This window comes from Pollicipes pollicipes, unplaced genomic scaffold (genome assembly GCF_011947565.3).
Source record: "Pollicipes pollicipes isolate AB1234 unplaced genomic scaffold, Ppol_2.1 Scaffold_2555;HRSCAF=2994_pilon_pilon_pilon, whole genome shotgun sequence".
NCBI classification, from domain to species: Eukaryota; Metazoa; Arthropoda; class Thecostraca; order Pollicipedomorpha; family Pollicipedidae; genus Pollicipes; species Pollicipes pollicipes.
Genome location: NW_023596136.1, coordinates 29,477,989 through 29,504,421, shown reverse-complemented (window position 1 = coordinate 29,504,421; position 26,433 = coordinate 29,477,989). Strand labels below are relative to the sequence as shown.

The following is a 26,433-nucleotide window of genomic DNA, read 5'->3' as shown; positions in this document are numbered from 1 at the left end:
GCAGTTCTTCTGGCCGACCGGCGTGGCCTGAGGACAAGAGAACCGCTGCAGCAGGTCTGCTGAAGACAAGACGGCCGCCGTCTGTGGAGTGGTTCTGTAGTGACAAGACATGTAGCGTCCATGACGACTGTGGTTGCGACATCCTACGAGTATCGCCAGGAGCTTCGCGCACGCCACAAATAGGCTCAAAACCACCGACCAGTGCTACTCGATTTGGCATTTCTAGCAGACCACCACCGTGGACGACAAAAACTCGTTTTGGAGGTCAGCAACCGGTATCTACCATACAAAAAGATGTAACTGAGTGACGGTGACGGTGATGAGACGGTGATGCCAACCCGTTAGCACTGTTGAAAGTATCGATGGAAGACACCGATGCGATAAAACGACCGATAAAGACGCTGTTACTATACATTCACCAGCTGACGCCACATGAAGTGCAGCGTCCCGTTGCCACGAACACGCCAATACAGGGTCATCGTAATGCGGCATGAGGGCCGCATGGCTCGCATTCCGCGAGTCTGTAAAAAGACGTGAAATAGCAATGACAGCCATTGGCATACTGCTTCTTTTGGATCTTCATTTTGGAATCATGTGTCTTTGTTGTAACTGTTATACCGAACTACTTTGTCCGATATCTCAAAAACCCGTTAGATAGTAATGCAGCTGCGTGTGATATGGCATGACAACAACTGGCGTCGTTTCCGCGACTTATTATTTGGCATAATTCTACGTGGAGTTGGTCGAAAATTCACATATTTGGTGCAAAAGCTTAGCACGCCCTACATGTGTTTTTCATGTTCGTCATACGAGGGAAGTAAGCCCCCTTCACGTCCCGAAAGCCAAGCAACCTGAAGCCGATGGGAAGTGTCAAAGTGTGATGGAAAGCCCTCAAATTGTATCACACTGCATCGGATGGGGGTAGCTGAACGATGTTGACTATAACCTCTACAGGTCAAGGTAGCAGTTCACATACCTCTCCTGTCATCTAAAATGCTAAGCATGCTACAACTTTACGTAACACAGTGTTAAATAGCTTTTGGAAGACTTGATCATTTGGGAACAGGTGGACATCGAAGGCTGTGATCTGTGGCATGTCATATCAGGTCATGCATTGCCTCGTCGGGCTGCATAAAAAACTAAACAAACATTGTCAACGGGAAAGTGATTGTAGAGAGATCGACAGCGGCAAGATAATCAAAGGCTGTCAAATGAAATTTATATTGTGTCATTGTGATTCAATGGCTACAACAATAAACAAAACGAACATGCTTTGGGCTTTGGATAAACTGAATTCACAAAAGCAGCACAAAAAACTCTTAAAAGCATTAAATTCAGAACAGCAGTATACAACACCTTTTTAGCTTGAACTTAGCATGAAAATAATCGCTATTTGTTGCGCTTGGCTAACATGCCAGACACCTCGAGATCGAGGTCAACGACTAGTCATCCTCCAGCTCAGAAACTTAACCGCAAATGCGTGATGTGCACTTGGCTAGTCAACATTCAAGCGTCATTATCAGAGCTGTTCAAAATTATTCCGAAAAGCCTTAGAGAGGCTCTGAGACCCTGGGCGAGGTGTACTAACGCGTGAGGTCAGTAGAACCGGGTTCGTGGATCATAGCTAGCGTGTTGCAGGGCGGACAAATCAAATATGCCATCGAATGATGAGCAACATCGTGCAAGACAAAACAAATTTAGTTAAGAAAATTGATGACTAATCTTAGAAAATATACTAAGGACATTTTTTTAAGACGAGAAGTTTAATGTACTTTGTCAGTCATGTTTCTGAAGTAAAATTCCGCCAGCCTAATTTTCATCACGATGTTGCGAGAGAAATGCATGCGTCAGAGAATGGAGCGTCAGCCGGTGAGCTGAATGCGTTGATCGCGAATTTTGACATTGGTGTCTGTATAAAGGGCTTCCGGTCTCTTCGCGTTTCACGCCAGATACATTACACCAATAACAGCGCCTAATAGCGCCCTAAAACGGACCGTTTCCTGTGGACACCAATGGCCGGAGGTTCCAGCCTGAATAGTAAGGAATAGTGCTGAGGGTTTATGGCGCAAGAGAGGGGAGGGGGAGGGGGAGGCTGGACTTACTTAATACTTTACTTGTTGGGCCATGCCTAGATAAGGTAGATTCACTTGTTTATGCGTAGCAGGTTGTTTTGATCCTGTCTCTGTCCTTTCAATTGTATTCTGGACTAGAAGCAGCGGACGAAACGTGAACGATGTGCTGCGTCCAGAGGGCACGGTTCAAATGACCTGAGGAGAGATGCCGGGCTCCTAACCCACCGGTAATGGGTACGAATCTCCGGACGGGAGCTATTTCACACAGCTGGAATTCGGCCAGAGTTCCCGCCTGGTCTGAGGTGGCAGTGTCGGGACACTGTATGATATGCTAAGCATACTAACTGGCGAGGCCGAGGGCATAAGTATCCGATAAACTAGAAAAAAACGTTTTCGGGTGAATGGTGTATGGCACATACCATAAGCTTCGTTTACAAAGTGGCTTAAACTTAAATCGCTCGTAAAAAAACATTCAAGCTATAAGTTAAACAAAAATGTGAGAGGTGCATTAGCAGGGGTGGGGAGCATGCAATATTTTATCCTAGCTTAAGAGGGACCGGTGAAACCACCGGAGAGGTGAGTATTAGCACAAAATGACGCGAATAAAGATGATGGAACGAGGAATACCAGTTAGGAATGCGACCCTATTACCAAAGCCCGGCCGCTGCACTGGCACGCATTTGTACATTGGCCTAGCTCATGCCATGCTTCACCTTGGGTCAGCATTATGCACTGAATGGCATAGTGTTGCCAAGCACGTAGCCAAACCTTCCCTCAGCCGGGGGGGGGGGGGGGGAGGGGGAAGGGGGAGGGCAAATGGCTACGTCCCTGAGTGCTGCGAGGACCTCTTTTCATGTCGCTCGGAGCAAGCACCGTAACATGAATAATCGCTCGGTGGAGAACGTAAATATTTTCCATTCCCATTTCTCCCAGTTGTACGCATCTTTAAAACTGAGCGCGAAATTCCGCTTACTTTTCCACTGTCACTGATGGCCTTTGCTTACTTCAATGTCAGCCATCGGTCATTTTCTCAACGAAGTACCTAATGTGGGTAGTCAGTAAGATACTTTGCTTCCCGTATAAGCCACCCATGGGCGCAAGCTAGAACTCTACAAACGGAAAAATATCCGAGTTGTCAACTCGATAGAAGTAAAAAATAGTCCCTAAGCTATGATTTGGTTGGCTTTGGTTGTTTGGATTAGAGCCCTTACGACGAGAAATGATCATTTCAGGTCTATGGGATGAGGGAGAATGGTTAACAGTGGAAATGGACTACATGCGCTTGAAGGGCCAACCGCCGCCGGCGCTGACACCCCTCGGAGTGTGTGCTGGGCACCCGGACGGGGGGCCTCCCCACCTACCCACCTACGTACCCAGGGGGCCTCTCGGCCCACTCGCGGCTGACGCATGCAACCTGCCACGGATGAGCGGGGTGCCGCGAGGATTCAGGATACAGAAAGAAAAGAGAATAAGAGTTTCAGGTGGTGTTCTGTAGGGAGCTTTGGAGTGACTAGAGCCTCCGATTTCTGGAAGGGACGAAGCCGCCATGGCCAAGTCCACCCAACGCGCTAGAAAATTTCGGGCTGGGACCGCGAATGCACCTAATCACGTTTGATAAGATTCAGGTAAATATGCTTCGCTCGGCCATTATAGCAGTAACATAAAGGATAGGAACATGTCACTAGTGACTCGCGAGGCGATGAACTAGGCACCGGAAGGCTGTCACAGATGCTTAGAATCGCTCGGAGCGCTGCATGCATACGAAATAACACATGATATTGTGCCACGAGGATGTTAGTGTTAATGAAAAATGGTGTAAAGTGATCCTATGAATATCGTAATGTATGACATTTCGAATGAAGTAATCCTAATCCACATGGTGCCATGGTTCCCTAAAAGTATGAGTAGGTACACTGCCTATGAGAGACAGAACACTTCACTTCCCCTGGTGGCCAATACCCGAAACTCTGCTACCAGACCTGGCCACGTGATGGTGCCCCATGGCGCAGGCGGCGTGGAGCGGTGTCCAGGTGTCCGTGTCCCGGCAGTTGAGGTCGGCGCCGAACCGAGCCAGGATCCGCACCACCGGCAGGTTCCCGTCCAGTGCCGCCTGGTGCAGCGCCGTCAGCCCTGGGGAAGCCAGCAGGGTCCGGTCAAAATACGGCCGCAGCGCGAGAGCACGAATTGTGTGGGCTCGGACGGCAACCACGAAGGCTTTATAGTCAAATCCACCATGATTTTCCTTCCTCTTCCATCTGCATTCCTTCCTCATTATCGCTTTATCCTGAATTCCCAAAATGGTCCATTTATGCGGGAGACTGTAACTGTATGTGCGAGACGTAAGTGGGTTTACGTGTTTCCTGGAGCCCCATCCGAGTGCCCAGCACAGAGTCCAGCCATCACCCGAACACCAATCCAAATGCGGTGACAAATTATTCTCGATCTGAGGAAATGCCAGCCATCGATCCCGCCCTAGATTGGTTCGTCAGTGCTTAAAGGCACTAATGTGTGAAGAATTCCATTAAGGAAGGAGCACAACCCCCTCAAGAAGGGCCACGACAACGCTTCACGCGAAACATGGTGCGGAAGGCAGGCAAAACTTCCAGAAACCACATGACACATGTGTCGAAAACTTCAACAGAACTTGACACGTGTCCACGAGACCTCCCAAACCCGTCCCTGCTCGAGAGCTTCAGCAGCCAGCCAGTATCGATGTGCTGTCTTCCTCTTCGTCCATCCTCCATTTACAGTACCATCCTTAATGTGCAATATCATACACTATTTCGCATACATGGTGCTTTCCGATCGATTCAAAGCATCTGTAACAGCCACCCGTCGGCTGGCCCATCGCCCCGCGAGTCATCTGTAACAGCCACCCGGTGCCTGGCCCATCGCACCACGAGTCATCTGTGACAGCCACCCGGTGCCTGGTTCATCGCCCCGCGAGTCATCTGTGACAGCCGCCCGTTGACTGGTTCATCGCACCGCGAGTCATCTGTAACAGCCACCCGGTGCCTTGCCCATCGCACCGCGATTCATCTGTGACAGCCACCCGTTGGCTGGCCCATCGCACCTCGAGTCATCTGTGACAGCCGCCCGTTGACTGGTTCATCGCCCCGCGAGTCATCTGTAACAGCCACCCGGTGCCTGGCCCATCGCACCGCGATTCATCTGTGACAGCCACCCGGTGCCTGGCCCATCGCACCGCGAGTCATCTGTGACAGCCACCCGTTGGCTGGCCCATCGCCCCGCGAGTCATCTGTGACAGCCGCCCGTTCGACTGGTTCATCGCACCGCGAGTCATCTGTGACAGCCACCCGTTGGCTGGTTCATCGCACCGCGAGTCATCTGTGACAGCCGCCCGTTGACTGGTTCATCGCACCGCGAGTCATCTGTGACAGCCGCCCGTTGGCTGCTTCATCGCCCTGAGAATCATTAGTGACATTTTCCCACCCTCCATGTTACTGCAATAACAGCCGAACGAAGCACACCCATCTGAAACTTCTCAAACCTTAAGCGGCCGCCAGACTTCTGTCAAACAGGACGATTCGGGTCGTCTGAAGTCACACCTCAATGGCGTGACATGTTTAAGCGGTGGCGCCCTCCTGCTGGCTCCTACGTCACCCAGTTGTCACGCGATACGCCGCACGTCATGCCAGGCCTCCAGAGCGCACCGCCCTCCAGTGAGCTCTGTCTGGCTGGTGCCTTTTTATCGACTGGGTGCAGTGACGCGCCCAAGGCGAGGCACGGAGTGGTCCCTGATCGGCCGGGACCTGGGCTGCAGCTCTCTGAGCCTCCTCGTGCGCAGCACTCCCTCCTGCCAGCTGACAACTGATGTGGCTAGCCGTGGGCAAAGTGTAGCAGCAAGATCCAACATGTTCGTTGGGAGGGGGGGGGGGTGAGCAGATTTAACCTGACACACAGGTAAAAAACAAAACCAAAAAGGCCAGCTATGCCGGGCTCAAATGTTGTAATTGAACGCTCTTGGCCTTTGCCCTCTCCTATGCAACCACTTCACTACCAGACAACCTTCCTTGCCAAATTACACTTGCGCTCAACAAAATCCTATCACGATCCATGCAGACTCTCGCCGCCCGCCGAGGGCTTTGTCACCCGCGTGACGAAGCTGGCGGGTATCTATCCGACAGAGGCTGCAGCCCACCGCCGCGGCTTCTATGGCGGTCAAATGAAGCGGCCTCTTCAGCGGGTGGCTCACCATCAGTGTCATCACGGCTGCAGGCGGCCGTCCATTGTACACAGGGGTGACGGTGACAGTGTATCGATGCGCCACGTCTCGACGGCCTCTCGGGGGACCGGCGGTCAATGCCGCCGGTCAATGCATGATTAGCGTGATTGTGTGGTGCCGTCTGATCTGCCGTACAGGTTGCAAAGGTGGATTCCATCTCATGAATTCTCGGCACCCGAAACGCATTCCAACGTAAAGGTAATCATAACTTTTCTTACGTCAGCAACGTTCAAATGACCATCTGGAGGGACATGAGATGCACCCGACAAACAGTAATTCGGCAGAACACAATTGCCCGTCAGCTAGTTCCTTGCTTATTTGGATTAGAGCCCTTTCGACCAGTAATGATCGTTCCAAGGCTATGGGATGAAGAAGAATGAACAACGGTGGGGCAGGAATACGTAGGCCTGGGGGGAGAGCCACCGGACCTTAGCCCGCGCAGGGACCCCTCTGCGGGGTACGCACCGGGCGCCCGGTCTTCGTCGCTCTCCAGAGGGCCTCTCGGATCACTCGTGGCTGGCGCACGCATCCTGCCTTGGATGAGCGGGGCGTCGCGAGAACGCAAGACAAAGCCAGAAAGTGGATAGGAGGGTTGAATTCATATGCCAGTTCCTTTTAAGCCGGCATGAGACCGCATGCGGCAAGCCACAGGTCCGCTGGCGTAACACATGATGTAAGCCTAGCGTAATGTTTGGTACAGTATCGGCATCTTGAGACGTCACCAAATATGTGATGATAGCCAGCGTCATCTGCGGCAGGTCCATGGTACAACACGACACTGCACTGACCGCGTTTTCATGCATAAATCTGGCGGAATTCTCGCGTTTCTGGCGGAATTCTCGCGTGTTATTCGCCAACGTATCTCCTCTGAGGCGGTGGGCGTCCGCACCGGGCCGGCGGCGCAGAGACAAGCCCAGGCAATAAAGGCGGATCATGCCTGATACAATGTCGTGTTCCGCGTCATTTACGGAGTCCGTGCAAATGGATTATGACCTTATATAGCCTGCATGAAATCAGCAGCAATGAGTCATTGCAAAGCCCCACCTTAAACGACCGTTTTGCCTGCAAACCAGGCGATCGGACAATGACACTTCAATGACGGGCTCGGGCCTCCACCAGCGGGAGGACCACACATCCTCACAGCCCCTCATGCATTTGATTGCGGCCCTAGAGTAGAAGCAGTATTGTGAATGGTCGCAGCCAGTATTTTCTTAATGGGGGGGGGGGGAAGCTCATTAAGTACACATCAGGCCGATCTTAAATTTTCAAGGTTCGTAGGAAATTACAACAGTCCGCCCCCCACAATGGGTTCAGATGTTCGGGCACAACAATCTAAAATGTTCTCATTGCGGCGTAGCATAACACGGATAACGGATATATATATACATATATATATATATATATACATATATATATATATATATATATATATATATATATATACATATATATATATATATATATATATATATATATATATATATATATATATGGATAAGACATCATTTTGCTGATACCCAGCCACGAAAAACGGTACGTCCAGCGGCAGTGCCATGGGTTTTGAGCTGGGAGCATGATTTTTCTGGGGGCATCCTGGCCAAAATTGGGCCTTCCCATAGGGAGCCTCCTGGGCAGTGTCGTATTCAAGGGGAAGGGTATGCAGGCTTGTGACGTGCTTTCAAATTGCTGCATGTATCACATCAACGTAAATACATGTTGACAATGAAAACATCCAGAGCGAGGGCTTTCTGATTATCCAGGAAAGGGCCTCACTATCTTAAAACATGGGCCGCCTGTTCCGGAAAAGGACATCCTGATATATAAAGGGACCTCCTAATCAGGTCACTAAAACAGAATGCTTCTGATTCACAAAGGGGGTCTCATATTCTAGCCAAGAGTCTCGTTATCCCGAAATAATGCATTCCGACCAGGAACCGCGGCCATCTGATGCATGTATGAGGTCCCCTGTTCCAAAAATGGGTCTCTTGAATATAAAGGGTACCTCCTAACTCAGGTCAGATATCTCTTAATTCGTAACAGGGGTCTCTCGGGCCAGTAAACGGGTCTCCTTGAAATAACATCCGGCTTAGTCTCACTAATCTAGAGCAAGGGCTACCTAGTTCACAAAGGTAGTCCCATAATCCAGAAAACGGGCCTCTTGATCTGAAAAGGACCTTCTGAGCCCGATTTATTAATTTCTGGCTCAGCTTTAAGTGTCGCCTTGATTTGAATCTTGGAAATATACCGTAGCTACAATGCCCTTTGGGAAAAGGCGCCCACCAACAATTTTGTGGCGGCAAAAACATATTCTTGTCTCACCTGCCTGCCAGAGCAGGGGAGGGGAACTGCCCCCTCTGTTCGACCCCCCCCCCCCGCCCCTCCCCCTCCGCTGCGCCGCCCCTGGCTACGTCAGAGAGTTATCATTCAATATTTGTCAAACAGACAAGGCCATAATTCGCTCGGTGTCAGACTACTTTTAAAAAAAGACAATGATTCGTACATCATTCGCGAACCGGACCTAATGTGCACATTTTGTGCAGGCCAACGAAAAGAAAGAAGGACCAATGTTGAACTTAAATAAGAACCCCATCAATAATAAATCAATGAAACACGTTCGTGATCGACCACCATGCAAAGTTCTGAGAGCTCCAGACATATCATCACCAAGCGTCGTCGACAATGAATGCCCCAGTGCTTCCCCAGATTTGTTAACATTTACTGCTTGGCGTCCGGACAGCCATGGCGTCATTGTGGACCCACACTTCTGCATGTTGAAGATTGGACTAAACTCCCTGTCATTACGTATCGGAAACGGATATAAATTTAGGATCAATCTGCGCATTTGATTGCTATGGATGAGGGGATCTCTAACCAATACTGATTAACATTGGATTAGCATTGTATTAGCAAAGGTGGCCAGAACAGACTTAATGGGATTGACTAAAGCATGCAGTGTTCATGTAATGCTATACTGGGCATCTATGTCAAAGGGAGTGTTCCACATTTATATGGGGTTTTGAACTGAAATAGCCATATTGAAGGCCTTTGAGCGCTGTTCATGATTTTGTCCTTCTTAAGACCTAAGCCCCCCTAGTTTCTGGCCACACTCCCACGAAACGGGGAAATATATATTGGGGACGATAGTTCAAAGTCACCTTGACATTCGTTAAGTCATAATAACGTCATTTAAATCATGCCATTCCATGTGGCGATCAAGCCCTCCCCCCCAAAAAAACGTTGTCGAGGCGTTCATATCTGGAATTCGTGAGCGCAATTTCCAGACATAACGGTCACCAATTGGCTCTCGATCAAAGTGCAAGGTAGGATGACATATTCCAACCATGGCGCATTGAGGAGAATGTTTACTAAAAAAAGAGAATCGTTCTGTCCACAGCAGTCTTTTACACTTAAAAGTATACTAATAGTTATAAGTGTGCTTGTTTCATCATGTCTGACGCCTGCTTCAATATCTTCAAAGGTGAAACGATCCCTTTAAGCCAGGATGAAATGTGATGAACTAATGCTGATTACGCTGAAAAATATTTGTCATCCCACAGCGTTGACCGGATCCAATTTGAAATCGGGAAAATGACCAATGGGGTCATTAGATGAAGAATATGCGGCCTGGATTGGTCAACATCCTGAGAATAACCCAATCGTCTGCGTCCGCATTGTCATGAGCCCTTCACCGTGACGAGACCCTGGCAAGCCGTGCCCCCCCCCCCCCCCATGAAGGCCTCGGCAGTCGGCGCGCGTGCACGCCCCCTCCGTCTTGTCTGCGCGGGCCCCCGCTGTTTGCAGACGACGTCCGGTCGTGGGGCGGCATAAACGGCCGATGCGCCACAATCGCCACCGGCGGCTCCTCTCTGCAGGAGCCTGCAGCGCTGCAAATGCAGCCAGGAAGTGGCGCGGTGCACCGCCGCGTTCGAGCGAAAACTGCGACGCTACCCAGTATTCGCTGATTTGCTGCGGCTACAACATCCGCGGAGAACATCTAAATAAATCAGGGCGGGAGATGTGCCTGCATCCAATTATGTACTCAAACGGCTGTAAACTAGCTAAACGAGTATTCCCCGCATTTATATCAAACAATATGACCTTCAATGGCACCGATGTCTTCCTCAAGAGTGGCGGGTTCTTCGTCTACGGGAAATGTTTGCCTCAGTTTGCGTGGTCACTCAGCATGCGACTTGTGCTGTTGTCGTTAATCCGTTGGTAGCCAACACATCATACGCACATACACAAACGCACAAGCTGATGTTCGAACAGCCATCTCTTCTTGAATGTTGGTATGTGTACGAGTGTGTACCGCTCTGACTGCACAGCGATGTATTTTATCGGCAAGTGCCACTTAAAGCTGGGGTCGATTGGAACCAGCTTATGATGTGGTATAAATAAATTTAGAGAACGCTATCTTTGTACGCACGCGGTGACATGACGCGGATATACTTATCGAATATTCGTATTGACACCTTTGAATTACCTCTGGGGTAGAAAGTATGATGTTCACACATTGCAACGTTTGTAACACTATTTCTGAGTGATGAACTGATTGCACTGCGCTGAATAATTTCCCTTGCAGCAGTACCCGGTGGGGAACATTTCATCTGGACACCAGGCACAAATATCCTCTCACACACCTAGCGACCCATCGTGTGGCACCAGAGCACAGAACACACGTGTTTATGGAGGCTCACTTCCTGCCACAGCAAACCTAACAGCCTGCCGGCCGGCTGCAGCGGCGCCGCCGCTGCCGCCGCAGCGGTGTTGTACGGCGGCGCCGCTGGAGGCTGCAGAGCCGCCGGCCGACGACGACCTGAGTCACGCGTCCCCGGTCAGAGGGGCGCGGACGGCGTCACAGTGGCACACGGCCCCGGTCAGACAGTTTCATAGAGGCACATGACCAGAGTCAGACCGTTTAGCGGTCTTACATGGTCCGGGGAGACGGCGTTGTAGTGCTACATGGCCCGGGGGAGATGGTGGCATAATCTTACATGGTCCGTGGGAGATGTTGGCACGGTCTTAAATGGTCTGGGAGAGATTGTGTCACCCCATTACGTGGTCCGAGGGAGATGGTGTCACGGCTTTACATGGTCCGGAGGAGGTGGTGGCACGGCATTACATGGTCCGGGAGAGATTGCGTCACCCCATTACGTGGTCGGGGAGAGATAGCGTCACGTTCTTACACGGTCCGGGGAGATGACGTCTTCTTACATGGTCCGGAGGAGATGGTGTGACAGTGTGACATGGTCCAGGGGAGATAGCCTCACAGTGTAACATGGTCCCCGGGACATGGCGCCATAGCGTTGCATGATCCGAGAGAGATGGCATCGCAGTGTTGCATAATCTGAAGGAGATGGCATCACAGTGTTGCATAATCCGAAGGAGATGGTATCACAGCATTACGTGATCCAGAGAGATGGCGTCGCAGTGTTACATAGTCCAGGGTATATTGTGCCACAGGCTTACATAGTCCGGGGGAGATTGTACCGCCCGATTACATGGTCCGCGGGAAATGGCGTCACATTCTTACACGTTTCGGGGGAGATGACATCTTCTAATATGGTCCGGAGAAAATGGTGTGACAGTCCGGGGGAGATAGCATCGCAGTGTTACATGGTCGGGGGTTACATGGTCCAGGGGAGATAGCGTCACAGTATTACATGGTCCGGGGGAGACGGCGTCACAGTGTTGCATAATCCGGAGGAGATGACATCATAGTATCACGTGGTCCAGGAGGATGGCGCCACGGCCTTATAAGACCAGGGGGAAATGGCATCACAAAGCCCAATGAAAGCTGGCGTTGCTGTAACGCACGGCCAGTGACAGACATCCTGTCACGATGCGACTTGTCTCGAGATAGGTAGCGCCACAGCGTCACATCTCCCGGGGGAGGCGGTGTCACAGTGTGATCGGCCGCCCCCTCCCGGGCCATAACGGACGCGGTCAGTGTGCCGTGACCGGTGGAGTGGTCAGTCACGTGGTCGGTTCCCCCCGGAGGTGTCCGGGCTCGGCTCGACACCCACGCGGCCGGACGGCAGCGGCGCCACCGCCGGACGCCGTCGGCTGACGCAACCGGCGGAGATCGGCCTGCCAGCCCCTGCTGATTCAGACCGGGGCTAAGCGGCGTCACGCAGACGAGAGCTAAAGCGATTCGAGCCTCCGAAAAGTCATTTTTTAATTCGTTATTTGCAGAGCACTCTTGATGTACTTGATGGTCTATAGTTCATGTCGCTTCTTTCGAAAGGGAGCCGGCCACATCATCCGAGGGCCAACATCGCATGTCCAGTCATTGGTTAAATAGACACGATTAAGCGAGTGGCAAATTTGCTTATGTTATGAGCATGCAACACGTGCCACATATGACTCAAGCTTTGTCGGCGCCTCCAGGACCAGGCGTCCGCACACTTCACTCGCATATGTACCCACCAAAGGGTCAATACCGATCGCCAATCCTCTCAACAAAGCCTACAGCGAGAAGGAGGAGGCTCTCGAGGCGCCGCCTCGCTCTCCGGCTCGCGGTCGATGGTGCTCTCAGGGTGTCACTGAGCTCGACCCGCTGGTCACGCTCTCCAGTGGAGGAGCTTGGATCACCGCTTGTCATCGGCCAGCCGTGAGCGAAGCCAGGCCACGCCGGCAGCGTTTACTGCCGCGGGCTCACTCATCGCCGACTATAAACGGACAGCGCGGGGCCGACCAGCTCGTCATGGCGTGCAGTTAGAGGGAGACGACCTGGGTCCGCCTGCAGACGACTGCAGCAGGGAGAATGTCTCAGTTTTGTACACATTGGACGGCGGCCGGCTGTGAGGCCCACCTCTGCACGCACGCGGTTTATGTGCCATGCGCCGTTTGATGTGCTGTCGCCGTTTGATATGCTGTTCACTGTTTGATATGTGTTAATCGCTTGATATGGTGTTCGGCGCTTCATATGATTCGCCGTTTGATATGCTGTTCGCCGTTTGATACACTGTTCGCCATCAGATATGTGTTCGTCGCTTGATATGCTGTTCGTCGCTTGATATGCTGTTCGTCGCTTGATATGTTGTTCGTCGCTCGATATGCTGTTCGTCGCTTGATATGCTGTTCGTCGGTTGATATGCTGTTCGCCGTTTGATATGCTGTTCGCCGTTTGATGTGCTGTTTGCCGTTTGATGTGCTGTTTGCCGTTTGATGTGCTGTTTGCCGTTTGGGAACGGCATCCTTAAGACCGAGGGAGGAGCTAGCTATAGCCATGCCAAGGCTTTAGAGAACCGGTAGCTCAAAGACATTGAAAGCAAATCAGAGGAAAGTCAACGTCTTGGCCCAACAACTTATGACGTCAGCTGGCAATTAGCCAACGGAGACCACCCTAGCACAAGGTGCCGTGGTACGGCGCTAATCGGCACGGAAAAGATCACTGCCATCATCACTCCTGTCTGGCAAAATACGAGACAGAAAATAATCTGCTGAGTTGGAGTCGCAGAAGTCAAGTGTTTGGCTCAGCGTACGAGCAGCAGGCGCTGTTTATCATGTACTCTGGGTCCAGCACCGTCCATGCAAAGCGTGGGGAACAAATTCATTTAGAAAAGAGGCGTTACGCAGACCAGGAGCCATGCTTGTGGCTATTTCTGCATGCACATAAGACCATGCAAAAAAACATCCAAATGAATCAGCAGGCCAAGAGGCTTTTACGTCAACGTCTCTGTGCATCACTGTAAGGTCAATGCTAACTTATTACATGGGTGGGTCACACGTTGCTCCTCGCTTATCTGTGCGAACAAAGTCTCTCAATGTAACCGTTCGGTGGTTATGCGTGTTTACTGGACATCGTCAGCTTTATGTCGACTCGCAAAGATGAAGCACCCGAACGTGCGATTGATCTCAACAAGCTCGAGTTTGCACGTCCAGCCCGCCATTGTGTCACCAAGGTGGCTTTAAGCCAGGCCATCGGGGGGGGGGGGGGGGAGGGGGATTCCTCCCAAAGAGGAAATACAAGGGTCTCAGGAGGAGTTAAGATGCAGCCAACTCATGTATTTATCGGGAACAGAACCACCCAGGCATTACCAACATATCGGCACTGAGTGGCCGGTGGTGACGTCACGTGTGCAGCCATATGTTACGTGTACTATACAGAAAATAGATGCTGCAAAAGCTACAGCGGGGACAACGGTCCCACTCACATGGAGTGTCCAGACACTAGCGGGGTACTGAGAGCTCAACTCTATGGTTGGATTTGTTTTGCCCGAATACAATCGCTGTGTAGAACACTTGTCCAGACATATCTGCCGTCTGTACAATGCTGTTCACAAGCAGAGGTAAGAATGTGCATGGTTTAAATAATAATACAAATGTAGTTGGTACGGACAAACATAGCTCGCTTATCTTCACGGAGAAGTTGACCCAGAATGATTGAAAAAAATCTTAGTCTAAGTCATCACGGCCTGCTCTGTCCACCGGACAGCACGGACAATGAAACCGTTTCTGGTGCTGACAGGAGTATGCGTCACCTCGTGTCATTAGGGCTTTACGACGCACTCAGTTGCTGAGGCCATGTAGCGTCGCCTGCTTCTCACCCTGGCAGGAAGGGCGAGCATCGCGGGGAATCGAACCCTGTACCCCTGGTTCTCCACACGCGCAGCGGTTAACGCAGACGCGTTGACCACTACACTACCGGCACCCAGTATGCGTCACCACCGACCACCGTCACCACCGTCACCGTCACCAACACTGCTGAAATCCGATCCTCGGCCATCTCAGAGCTGGAAAGGTTAAAGTGAGCTGAAGAACGAACTGTGAAAAGTGAAAGACTTGGTCAGCCCTAGCGCTTCTGAACAAGCTTTACGTGAGTCATTTTTCCGCATGAGTTAAAGTCATACCATGTTTTTGATATTACGATGTTAAGTGTTATGACTTGAATATAACATGGTTAAAAATCTACTTCAACGCTGGGTTTGCTATCAACTGCATGATGTGCAGTTGATGTTAAACAAAAATACGGTGCAGAGCAGTTCTACCTCAAATGTTAACATCACGTCATGGGCCCATGACGGGTTTTGTCGTAAAATGATGCATCGAGGGAATGATATGTTTGGTGGGACGAATCTAAACCAACAAACCACGCCTCTCAAATCTGTGTTTGGAAAAGCAACGGCTAAAGATCGGCTTGTGTCAACAGCCTATGATGGAGTTTTGATGACCAGTGAGCTGCGGTAACATTACGACGTTGGCTCACGTTGTTGGAGAGAAACCTATAAAAAGCTGAGGAATATCCCGTGAAACGTATCGCCTAAGTGTTGCAATCTTTACTTGCTACTTGTCGCCTAGTGCAAAATTTAGTGACAAGACCTTGTAAAAATCCGTTCACGTCAATGCCCTAATGAGATCCAGATCACAAATTTCACATTTCCTTGAAAATTAGTTTGGAATAGAAGCTCAACGTTGACTGAAGTCAGGTAAAGGGGCTGAGCGGAGCAGCAGCCCACTTCGCCTGTTGAACCATCTTCAGACTGGCATGACCTATCACAGGTCATATGTGTCGAGGTCCGCTGATTCTTCTAAGAGCGTTTCAAGATCTATTCAAAATCGTGTTCTTCATGATCATAGCGCGTATATCACTTGAGACAACAGGAATGTTCTATAAAGTGATTATTTTATTGCTATGACCTGATTTTCTCCATCAAAGAACCATTCAGCACTGTTTTTTCATTCTAATTACCTTTATGGTCGTAACACGTTTAGCTCTTATAACAGGAGGAGTCTATAAAGTGCCAATTTTACTATCATGATCTAATTCTACCTTTCAAAAATCACAATCAGCATTGTTGAATTACACATATCTAATGCAGTCTGGCGAGAGCGTTCCTATGTCGTTTCTGCGTGGTTCTAGCTCGCTTGCTTTTCGATAGCTCTGGGGGCTTCTGCGGCCCCACTCGTGAAGCGAAGGTAAAAAACTCTGTTGGAGTGAGGTTTAATGCTTTTGGCTGGCCTACACCGCATCTGCTTTCAATTTACGCATGTGAGTGCTTTAATGAATCAGTTTTAAGTTTAGTGGCGTGAGGTAACAGTTGCGCCATCTACGTGCACATTAAGTTGGTAGAGTGCCCCACAATTCACAAAGACTGTCAGCGCATGTGCGCACGCATCCCGGAACTAGCGTACAACTGTTTGGCGGGCCAGAGCCGGTGACAAGGTTTGGAGAGCAAACTAGCAACTGGTTAAGGGAGGGTCAGGATGAGACGGGACGACTGCGTCAACGAGTTAAATTACAGTGCACACATTTATACCTGCCGTTTTCATCGAGCCGAAGCAAAATAATTTAAGTTCAACCGTAATGGTTCTGCTGGTGTCGTGGGCATCAGCGTATTTGCAGCAAGCTTTACTTGGCACGGAGCCAAGCCAAAGCCATCCCACCAAACATTTTATGTGGTTGCTTAAAAGCCTGGGTGATGAAAGTTATCAGAGCTTCAAATAATGCGTGTGCCCCCAATCGTTTTCAGTACTTCAGAATCTGCTGGTTTGATTTCCTTGCGGTACAAAAGCCTAGTGAGCTGCCGCTCCCCAGCAGCCTTCCGTCTTAGCTAGTCATGGCTTCTGGCCACCTCATCCTGCGTCTGGTTAGCCTCTGTGCTGCTGTTTAGCCAGACCATATCACCGCTTTGCCTGGCTGTGTTCAGGCCGAATCGATGGAAGTCGTGTTTCCGTCCCGGGTTTCGGCAGTCGGCCGAATTACCATTATGGATGGGGCTAATCACGTGAGACTCCCTGCCGCGGTCGGCCGGCCGCACCACCAAAACACATCGGGGCGGAACACGAGCTGCCGGCAGAGCGTTTTTGCCACCGCACCTGCTACATCATCCAGTGCATCACGGATGAGCCCGTCCGACCGGGGCCAAGGGCACACGGGCCGCTCATGTGCCCACTCGGTGCACTTTGGAACTTGTGACGTTTACGTATCTGCGCTCTTTTTACAAATTAACGCTTACGTATCTGCGTGTCTATTTACGTGTCAACCGCTGGTCTTTGAGGCTCGTTGCTGGCTACCACTGCAAGGCTGGAAGGGCTGGCTACCAGCCTGGTCGACGCTGGGCTAAATGAGACGTTGTTTTGGGCTGCCCACTCGACCAGAACACATGAACGAGATTACACCAGGCGACGACCATTAGGGCTCCGTGTCACAGTGAGCGGTGAAGGGAACAAGCAGTCAGGTTACGTTACGGTTCGCCCGCACAGGTAACCTGTGTCCCCGGCATCCCGTCCACGCTGACCGTCCGTGACTGTCGTGACCTCTCCGACTGGTGCTGCCGGACGACAGCGGCTGTGCCGCGTCGATCCTCTCATACCGAGGGTTTGCCAGGACGAATATTGCGCGATTCCCAGCCTACTGTGTTTCGCCGGCATTGGTTAAATCACGAAGATGCTACGTGGGACGCAAGCATGAATATGCCTCGTGAGTATGTATCTTTTTGCGCCGGGAATACTGGCCGTGGCCGCACTCAGTCAAATGATATTTGCCGAGGGGGCTCGCCGACCAGACCCGTGTTGTCGCCGGATTGTCGTACGTTTGCGCTACAGAAGCAGACCCACCAGGGTGACACAGAGGCACACTCCATCGGGCCAGTGGAACACACCAGCTATTAATAAAATCTTCTTGCACAAAAGCATTACTTCGTTAGTGTTAGTAAAAGATCACGGTACCCGCAAGTTTTTTGGCATGGTTTTCTACTAGGAGCGAGGCAATCTTCGGACATTCGTCAAGACAGTACCACGCGGCCACACGGACAACAGTACCAAGCCTAGTTGACAATGAACGTCAGCTGACGCAAGAACATTAATCCTTGCAAAATGCCAAGTATTTTTGTTGCACTTCTACTCATCATCGAAAACCGGTGACCAGGAGTGTCGGCGCTGTCCACCGCGGCACGCAGAATCGTACATTGGTACCCAAATTAGGAATACAAACCTCAGGAATTTCTGTTCTAGCTGCGGCACTTCCCGTTAGGAAGTAAGAGATACTAGTATGACGTGTCAAGTATGACGACTGACAGGTCGCTTACACCCAGAAGCACTTCAATGTAGTGCTGCAAAATTACGTCTGGTTAACGCACTAAATATCATTTGGCAAATCAGGTTACTGATCTGATGAAATGAATGCTGACATCCCTGTCAACGGAAGAATAAGCGAGCTTGTTTTGAGATGGATGACAGGGGTGCCGGCGTAATGTTGTCAACAAAATTAAATAAACACGGCATATCGGAGCCTAGGCCTGAGCGGAAGTGAAGAGAGAGCGAGAGAGAGAGCGCGAGAGAGAGAGAGAGAGAGAGAGAGAGAGAGAGAGAGAGAGAGAGAGAGAGAGAGAGAGAGAGAGAGAGAGAGAGAGAGAGAGAGAGAGAGAGAGAGAGAGAGAGAGAGCGAGAGAGAGAGAGAGAGAGAGAGAGAGAGAGAGAGAGAGAGAGAGAGAGAGGCTGGTATATAGATAGATAACTAGGTGGCTAGATACTGGATATATGGAGGCATGGTTAGAAAGCCAGATGGCCAGTGATACGGCCAGGGGTCTGCATCTCACCGGCCGAGTTGATCCTGTTGACGTCGATGTCGACGCTGGCCCGCCGCAGCATGGTGACCACGGCGTCGGCGTCGTTCTCTCGCACGTTGTCGTCGAACACGACCTCGTCGGGGAAGCGCACCCTGCGGCGGCCCGGGTTCTGGCGCGCGAATAGACTGGCCCGTCGACTCATCCCAGCAGCCGGTCAGGTCAGGTCAGGGCACCGGACACCGCCGACGGAGACCTGTCGGAGAGCGGCGCTCTGTCAGCGGGCTAGAGAGGTGCAGTTTCACGGACAGTTGGCGCGTAGTGAGCCCATGTTGTGTATGAGTGCATGACCCAAAGCCGTTGTACAAACCCGCGAGCACACCGGGGAAGTATGGAAGAGGTGAAAGTAAGCGAGATAGGCTTTATGTACGCTTTATCAAGAATCAAGCCTCTGTTTTGTATCGGTTATGGCGGTAGCACTCTCCGGCACCGTGTGAGGAGATATTCCAACCGTTTATGGCTCTCTACTAAATATGAGGAATGTTGCAAGTGCCAGACATTGCAAAGATACGGTCAGGCTCTCTGATTCATGAGCTCCCTTGAACTACCATGCAGTCCTAGAACTGATGAATACAGAAAGATGATTTAAATGGTTCTTCTACAAATCCGCAGAACAAGTAAATGTGCTATGAATGCCAGAGAGTCATGGCAGTAAGTGCTGCCTCCAACAACATAAAATCTTTCATTTAATTATTTCTGGTCATTCCACTGCACGATGCTTCATAAACATTCTCCTTTTCCCCTCGCCCGGACGGAAATAGTGTGCACTCCACGCATACTGCCCTTAGGAATGACAAAAATACAGATACTTGACATATATTTTCAAAGCAACTGTTGTGCAATGATTGCGCAAATTGGACCAAGCGCATACCATGCCAAGTGATTGCAGTATTGGGCGGCCGGGTGCGGTGGTCCGACTGCATCACAGAGATTCTATCGTCGTCTGCAGTCGGCTCACTTTTGGTGTGCAGAATCGGTGCTAGGTCAGCAACGCTAGAGCGTTGATACCACGAGTTATAGCTGATACGAAACAGGCGTGGAAATAAAGCTGTCCTCGTGTAACCGGATTTAATGCTATATGTTTACACCACGCTTTGGCTTGTAGCGAGCCGATGCTTGTGGAACACAACATGCGAGTATTAACAAGCAGAAAATATGCCGCCATTCGATGAATTACGTGTGCGTCTGCGAGCAAGAGCACGCGTAGCTTTGCCAAAATAAATACACTTCAGACTGAAGGATGACTGACCGCTTCTGTATGCCTGCGCAGCTGCACACTCGATGTCAGGATATCTGCAGCGCGTGTATACCAATGACGTCTGTCTGGGGCGCTGACAGACATCCGGAAATTACCGACCGCGTGTGGGAAGCCGTACGCCGCGCCATTCTATATTGGCTTACACGACTGCGATCGGTGCGTGCACTGGATGTAATTTTCTACGAAATGTATTCTGCTTTCAATAAGATATATCAGCCCTCTCCACGCTGGCTTTTATTTGACTGGTACCTAACTTGGTTCGGCCGGCAGCATTCCACGGGCAATGCGGCAATGCGCGAAAAATATAAGAAGATGGCAAGACTCTTCTTTTTGGCCAGGTCTGTTAAAGCAACAGGTAAACATTACTCTGGCATTGTTTTGGCTTCATCATCATGCACCAATTCGTCAGTTTACGTTTGCATATTTGGTCTCATGGGACCGAACCGCCAAGTGCCGCAAACGTGAAATAACGAATAGGTACAAGATAACGAAAAAAACGCCTCCGGTGTGAGAATTTCGACTGTTTTGAGAGGCATGGCAACAAACCATGGTCTTACTCCGGCTTCTCCGATTTTTTTCAGCGCTTTTTATTTGGTACCGTGTTAGGTCCCAGCCTAACAGTGCTTGCGTGAAAAGTCTTTTTAGTAAATAACGGTGATACTGAACACTGAGGGATATCTCTCTTTGTCGGAAATACGCATGACAACAAACTGCGTTTCATAGTACACAAATGTGGTAATGACCAGATCAATGGATACCAGAGCATAGGACTGATCGGAATTCATCTCAGATCGTTTAGTCACGGCCTTGCCAAGACGTGAAGCAAAAGTTCAAAGACGGAAGGGTATTTTGCAGTTCCGTATCCGGTGTCTATCCTCTCCTGTCTTTACCAATTTCCAAGGGCACGTGAATGCATGAATGATGTGATGTAGTGGTTCCTTTTTAGCCTTACGAACAAATGCTCCGGCGAAGTGTTACATAAGCTCATACATTTAAATCCGCCTTTTACTGGTTAAATTCAAGGGAGTGTTCTACATTGATATAGGGTTGTGAGCTGAAATAGCCATCTTGAAGAACGTTCGGTGATGTTCACAAGCCTGCTCTTTTTAAGACCTAGGCCGCTCTTGTTTCTGGGCAGCACGACCACGAAAATGGGGAAAGGTATATCGGGGAGAGTATTTCAAAAGCAACCTTGGCATTCAGGACGTCAAAATAACGTCATTCAAGTTCTGCCATTCCATAAGCCATGCGGCGATGAATGCCAAAAAACCGATGTGTTTACTTCTGACGCTCATGGGCGCGATTTCCAGATATTACGGTCGTCAACTGGCTCTCAATCAACGTAGTGCAAGGTACGACGACTTAAACAAACCATGACGCATTGAGGAACATATTTACCGAACAGAAAATTGCACTGTCTAGAGCAGTCTTATCTTCTTAAAAAGCACACCAATAGTTATAAGCGAGGTTGTTTCATCATACGCGATGCTTGCTTCAATATCCTCAAACGTAAAACATTCCCTTTGAGCGTCTAGGCGTGTTGCCAGCAGCACCTGCATGTGTGTATCAAACCCTGACACATCTGACGCACGTGGGGCTGTCGGTGACCGGTGGCGCAGTCCGTCACAGGGTGGTCCGTCTAGCTTGCAGGGAGCACACGCCACCCGCTGCGCCCTCGCCCCTGTCGTTGATTGATCAGGCCCACCACCCAGCGCCCGACAAACGCTCCCTAAACGGAACAGCAAGGTCCCATTGAACGGAAATGTGGGCATCATGTATGCCAGGCGTGCAAGGCACGTAGCTCCACAACGCCAAGTCCTCTGTCCCCTCGCTGCCGCAATGGGATTAACGAGGGGCGAGGCAACAGTGCTTTGTACCAATGCAAGCTGCACTGGGCAAGGGAATGTCTTTTGACCACCAGGTGACGTGGCGGACGAAGGCTCTCGGTGCGCTGCGCCGCCGTGCCGGAACATGAGACCGGTCCCAGCCCTCTGCATGGTGCCGGGACCGGCCGGGTCTCGTCCTAAGTACGATGACGCAGAGGGAAGAATGTTTATGACGCATCGTTATGCATGGACCGGTCAGGTCAAGTTCTGGTGGCCTGAACCGCACCACCCTGGACGAGGGGTAGCGCGGTTCGGTGCGGTTCAAGGGGCCCACTTGAGAGCTTTCTTGCATTCAAAGAAAACTCTCCATCGAAGATACGCCTGTCAGTCTTGGCAGCCCCACTTCCCTCAATGTCTTGAAAGCTATGCGTGTTCGAGAAAAAGCTAGTGAAAGCTTAAATCACGTAGTGTTAACACAGTGCACTGTTTTTACATTTTCATTAATACTGAAACAACCATAGGTCGTTTGGATCGAAAAAGTCGTTCTCCTCTCTAAAAACGGCCTGTACCTATCGTTCTTATGAAAGGTCCTGGTATCAACCTTTTATAAAAGGCTGAAAGGATGCGCGACGTACTTCGCACAACAATCTTTAGGAAGCGTAGCGGCTGCAGAGGACAGATGGCCGCACCTGGCCATAGCGATGCTCAGGAATCAAACCCAGGTTTTCCACGTGGAAGCCAAGCACACTCCCGGCTGAGCCATTTTTCCTCTTAGTATCTACGTGATTTTTTTTCTTTTTGGTGCCATTTTACCATAAGAACACAGATGACTACCATTAACGGGAATATAAAAAACAAAACATGTCAGATGTCAGGTCAGCCTATTTCCAAGGGTAACTAATACCGACGGTGTGAATGATGAGCGGACCAGTCAGGTTTCGTTTCCTCCTTAAATTTAATGAAGCTTTGACATTTTCGTTTATAATAGACTAAGCTTACTGGACACATGTTCAGGAATTATCTCAGATTAACCGCGGTAAAGCGATTTTTTGTTTTGCTATTCAACAGCGACAAGTGCTGACTGGTTGTGGTGCTTGGAACAGAGGCAACATCGTTCTTTTAGTTTTCACACTACCTCAAATGAGGTTAAGTTATGCAGCCTCACGTCAACTCAGATCGCTCCCTTCCCCTCCCCTCACCTATACAATGGGCAAAAATGATGGACGGCGGCCAGTGAGCTATAGTGAAGTCCCACGAGCAGTCTGTAAAAAGGGAGCCAGGCTACCTCTTTGACCCTCATGCCACCTCGCATCGGACACAAAAATGCGAGGCCGTTTCCACGCTTTCACAGCTGTGCCGCGCCAAACCTTTGACCCCCATAGCATCAAAACAATGCACCAGGTGGAATTGGGTGCAGAGCTATGAGGTGGAGTATGTCCGATCAGATCAGTTCCAGGCACGACAGGGTTTTGGAATTGTACGTTATGTTGCGTGACGGCAGTTCATATTACATATTTTATCCAAAAAGCACGGGAAACGCATTAAAAAAGCATTCAAGTTCAAATACACGTGTAACAACAGTGCAATGTCAATATCAACAATACCACAAATCTACTTAAGATTGTCCCCAGATTTGAATAATTGAAAATGGAAGTATCTAGCTCCGCAGCCCCCTAGGATGTGGTTTCTCTGCCTATGTCTTTTGTATTTACACTAGCAGTCAAACCACAATGCCTGCTGACACAAAGCTGTCAACAACCGGGGAAGAATTCCCTTTCCCACTTACCTACCGAAGGATCTTTCATACTATCCAGGTCATACCGTAATGGCGTCATAGGTTTCGAAGCTGATGCTCTTTATGACGTCTGCTAGTCTGTCTTCTTGACGCGAGATGCCGTTGAATAAAAATGCAATGCCTAGCTTCCTATGACATTGCGATATCCAAAAAATGCGTGACATCAAATGGCCGGCAAGTAGTAGGACATCATACAATGAGCAGAAAATATGGCAGCTCTTTATTTTTTGGAGTCAAAACATGTTGACAATTACTAACTGATTAATGCTCTTAAGCTATCATGTTTTCCGGCCACACCAAAAAACCGCTAAGATTAAGGTCCAAATGTCGATCACTGACCCAGACATTCCAAAAGAAACTTTGCCATATGTAACACCTGATAGCGTTATCGTTATGCCCGTATGCTTTATACAAAAAGCTGCCACTGCCATCTAGGGATGTCGCCTGGAGTGGCGACATCCAGCGGCATGTTTAACATGCCCTGAATATGTCCGGCGTTTGCATGTGCGCCGCACATACTAAAGCCAATATTTATAATGCATCTGAACTTGTTCCGGTGAGCTGCGGGTTTGAAATGCTGAGCGCACGCCGCTGGCACCAGCAGCGCGGCGGCGCCGCTCCGGGCCGTTACTCGAGGCCCCGCCCGGCTGATTCTGGTTCCGCGCGCGCAGCCGCTCCCTAGCCAATCTGCACGGCAGTTGTTCAGCGTCACCAGAATGACGTTGATCGCCGCCTCCTGTCAGCGATTACGCGTCGACTCGCACGCCGCCTCGGAGCACCCTAAAAACAACGGCCCAAAGCGGGCCCAAACCGGCTTAGGTGGAGCCCGTCGCCGGGGAGGACAGCGGGGATAACGCGTCGCGGCAGGCGGCCGAGCGGCGGATGTCCACCGACCCGCTGCAGCTCCCGCCCGGTCAACAAACAGGACACACATGTACTGCGTTCGGCGCGGCTGCCGACAGCGCGCCACATAATTCAATTTCTCGCCACATAAACAGCGCTGGCCGCCTGGCCGAGTTCCGACGGTGGATCAAGCGGCCCGCGTCCGCCCCGCTCGAAAAACAGCGCCACGCTCCACGCGTCACAGGAATGAGGGGACTGATCTGACGCGCCGCGCTGCGTCTCTCCTCGATGCAGATAATAAATTGTATTCTTTCCCGTGGCAATGTGGAAAACCGCGACACGACCCAGAACACGCCCCGTTATGTTGTGCCTTGTCGACCATCGTCCGTCACCCGTGCTGAAAGGCGGTGCGTCGTCTACCACAATGCTATGTTCCCACACGACACGTGTGATCGTAAATCTTCCGCAAAAACTGCCAACAGTACTGGTCTTGATAGCGTGCCAAGCAACAGATGCGTGGGAAGCCGGGCTCGGCTGCGCTCGGTCACGCGTGACGTCATCGGGTGGGCAGCCGTCACCCAGCTGGACCAGCGCCGTGACCTGCACCCTCTCTGCCCAGCGCTCACACCAGCTCTGGTCACGGCACACGGGGACCCCTGCAGTTGCCCGACAGCTGAATGCGAATCAAATGCTAATATATGACTTGCGTGCAAGCCGTACGTTTGGAATTCACGAAAAATGTTTAGAAGTTTTATACGTGCTTTGCGTCTATCAAGAAAGGATCTAATAAATAAGGAGCATTCAATTGAGCATAGTTTATATAACTGTGATGGCTACAGTGCCGACTTGCGTGAGCAACATCACGGTTCCTCGAGTACACTTAACGAACAAACGTTTGAAACGATAGGTATCTGATCTTGGAACTCCGACGGACAGAGTCCAGCCGACTTTTCCTAACTCAAAGGCGTAGATTTTCTGTCGACTGTACGCATTTGATAAGATTGTTTAAATCAAGTACAGCCTGCCTTCACTTGGTATATGTTTTATGGTATCAAACTCTAACAGCTCTGTTAAGATGCTGTTGGCGGTGATTTCACCTCTAAGTATCCAAATACTCCACGCCGATTGCTTTTTTACACAAACTGTGGCGGTAGATTCAGGGATTTCTACAGACCATTACCCGTCTGCCCATCCTAGGCGATGTTGTCTAACACGGGTAGATTATCAACATGAGTCAATAAGAAGACATCTACCCCGTGCAAAGCTATCTAGGAACATGCACTGTGTCTACTCGCAAATCTTAGCTATATTCCGTACCATCTGATAGAAAAGTTTATGTCGTTTCTCGCCCAAAGAGAATTTTGCGCTCCGCCCTGCCAAACAGCTTTGGGAAGGTAAACATATGACAAACATCCATCCATGTGCAACTTGTTGTTTGATATGTCTGCGTTAAGGCCTGTATCGTATGATTGCTGGCTTCACTGGTCGAAGCGTCCCTGGTGAGATTCAACTGACGTCTCTCTAAACAGCTTCCCGATCAACAAGCAGAGCGGTGCCACATTCTTGACTACCGTTTGAAGCGGTGCAAAAGAGCAAAACCGGGAGTAATTTGCCCGTCCCTTCCAGAGATAACATTTGCTTCATCATCAAGCTGAGCCTGCATTGCACGCCTAAAAAGGGGGCAAAAAGGGACTAAAAAGGGGGCAAAAAGTGAGCGCGTGAGTTGAGTGGAAGCTTATATCAACAGCGGGGCTGGACGTCACGACAAAGGCGGGGCGGACCACCGCTCTTGCTCGGCCCGTCTGAGCTCGACATCAAAGGCTG

General features: G+C 50.3%; 1 protein-coding gene across 1 annotated transcript in view; it reads right to left on the bottom strand.

Moving 5' to 3' along the window:
• LOC119110993 (protein phosphatase 1 regulatory subunit 27) overlaps positions 1 to 26,433 on the bottom strand; it is a 35,768-nt gene that overhangs the window by 3,708 nt on the left and 5,627 nt on the right. Inside the window, exons 2-3 of the mRNA XM_037234810.1 lie at positions 18,861 to 19,083; positions 4,052 to 4,202 (exon numbers count right to left, since the gene is read on the bottom strand). Of these exons, the coding sequence (XP_037090705.1) occupies positions 4,052 to 4,202; positions 18,861 to 19,032 (323 nt within the window). The 5' untranslated portion in view covers positions 19,033 to 19,083. The remainder of the gene's footprint in view (positions 1 to 4,051; positions 4,203 to 18,860; positions 19,084 to 26,433) is intronic.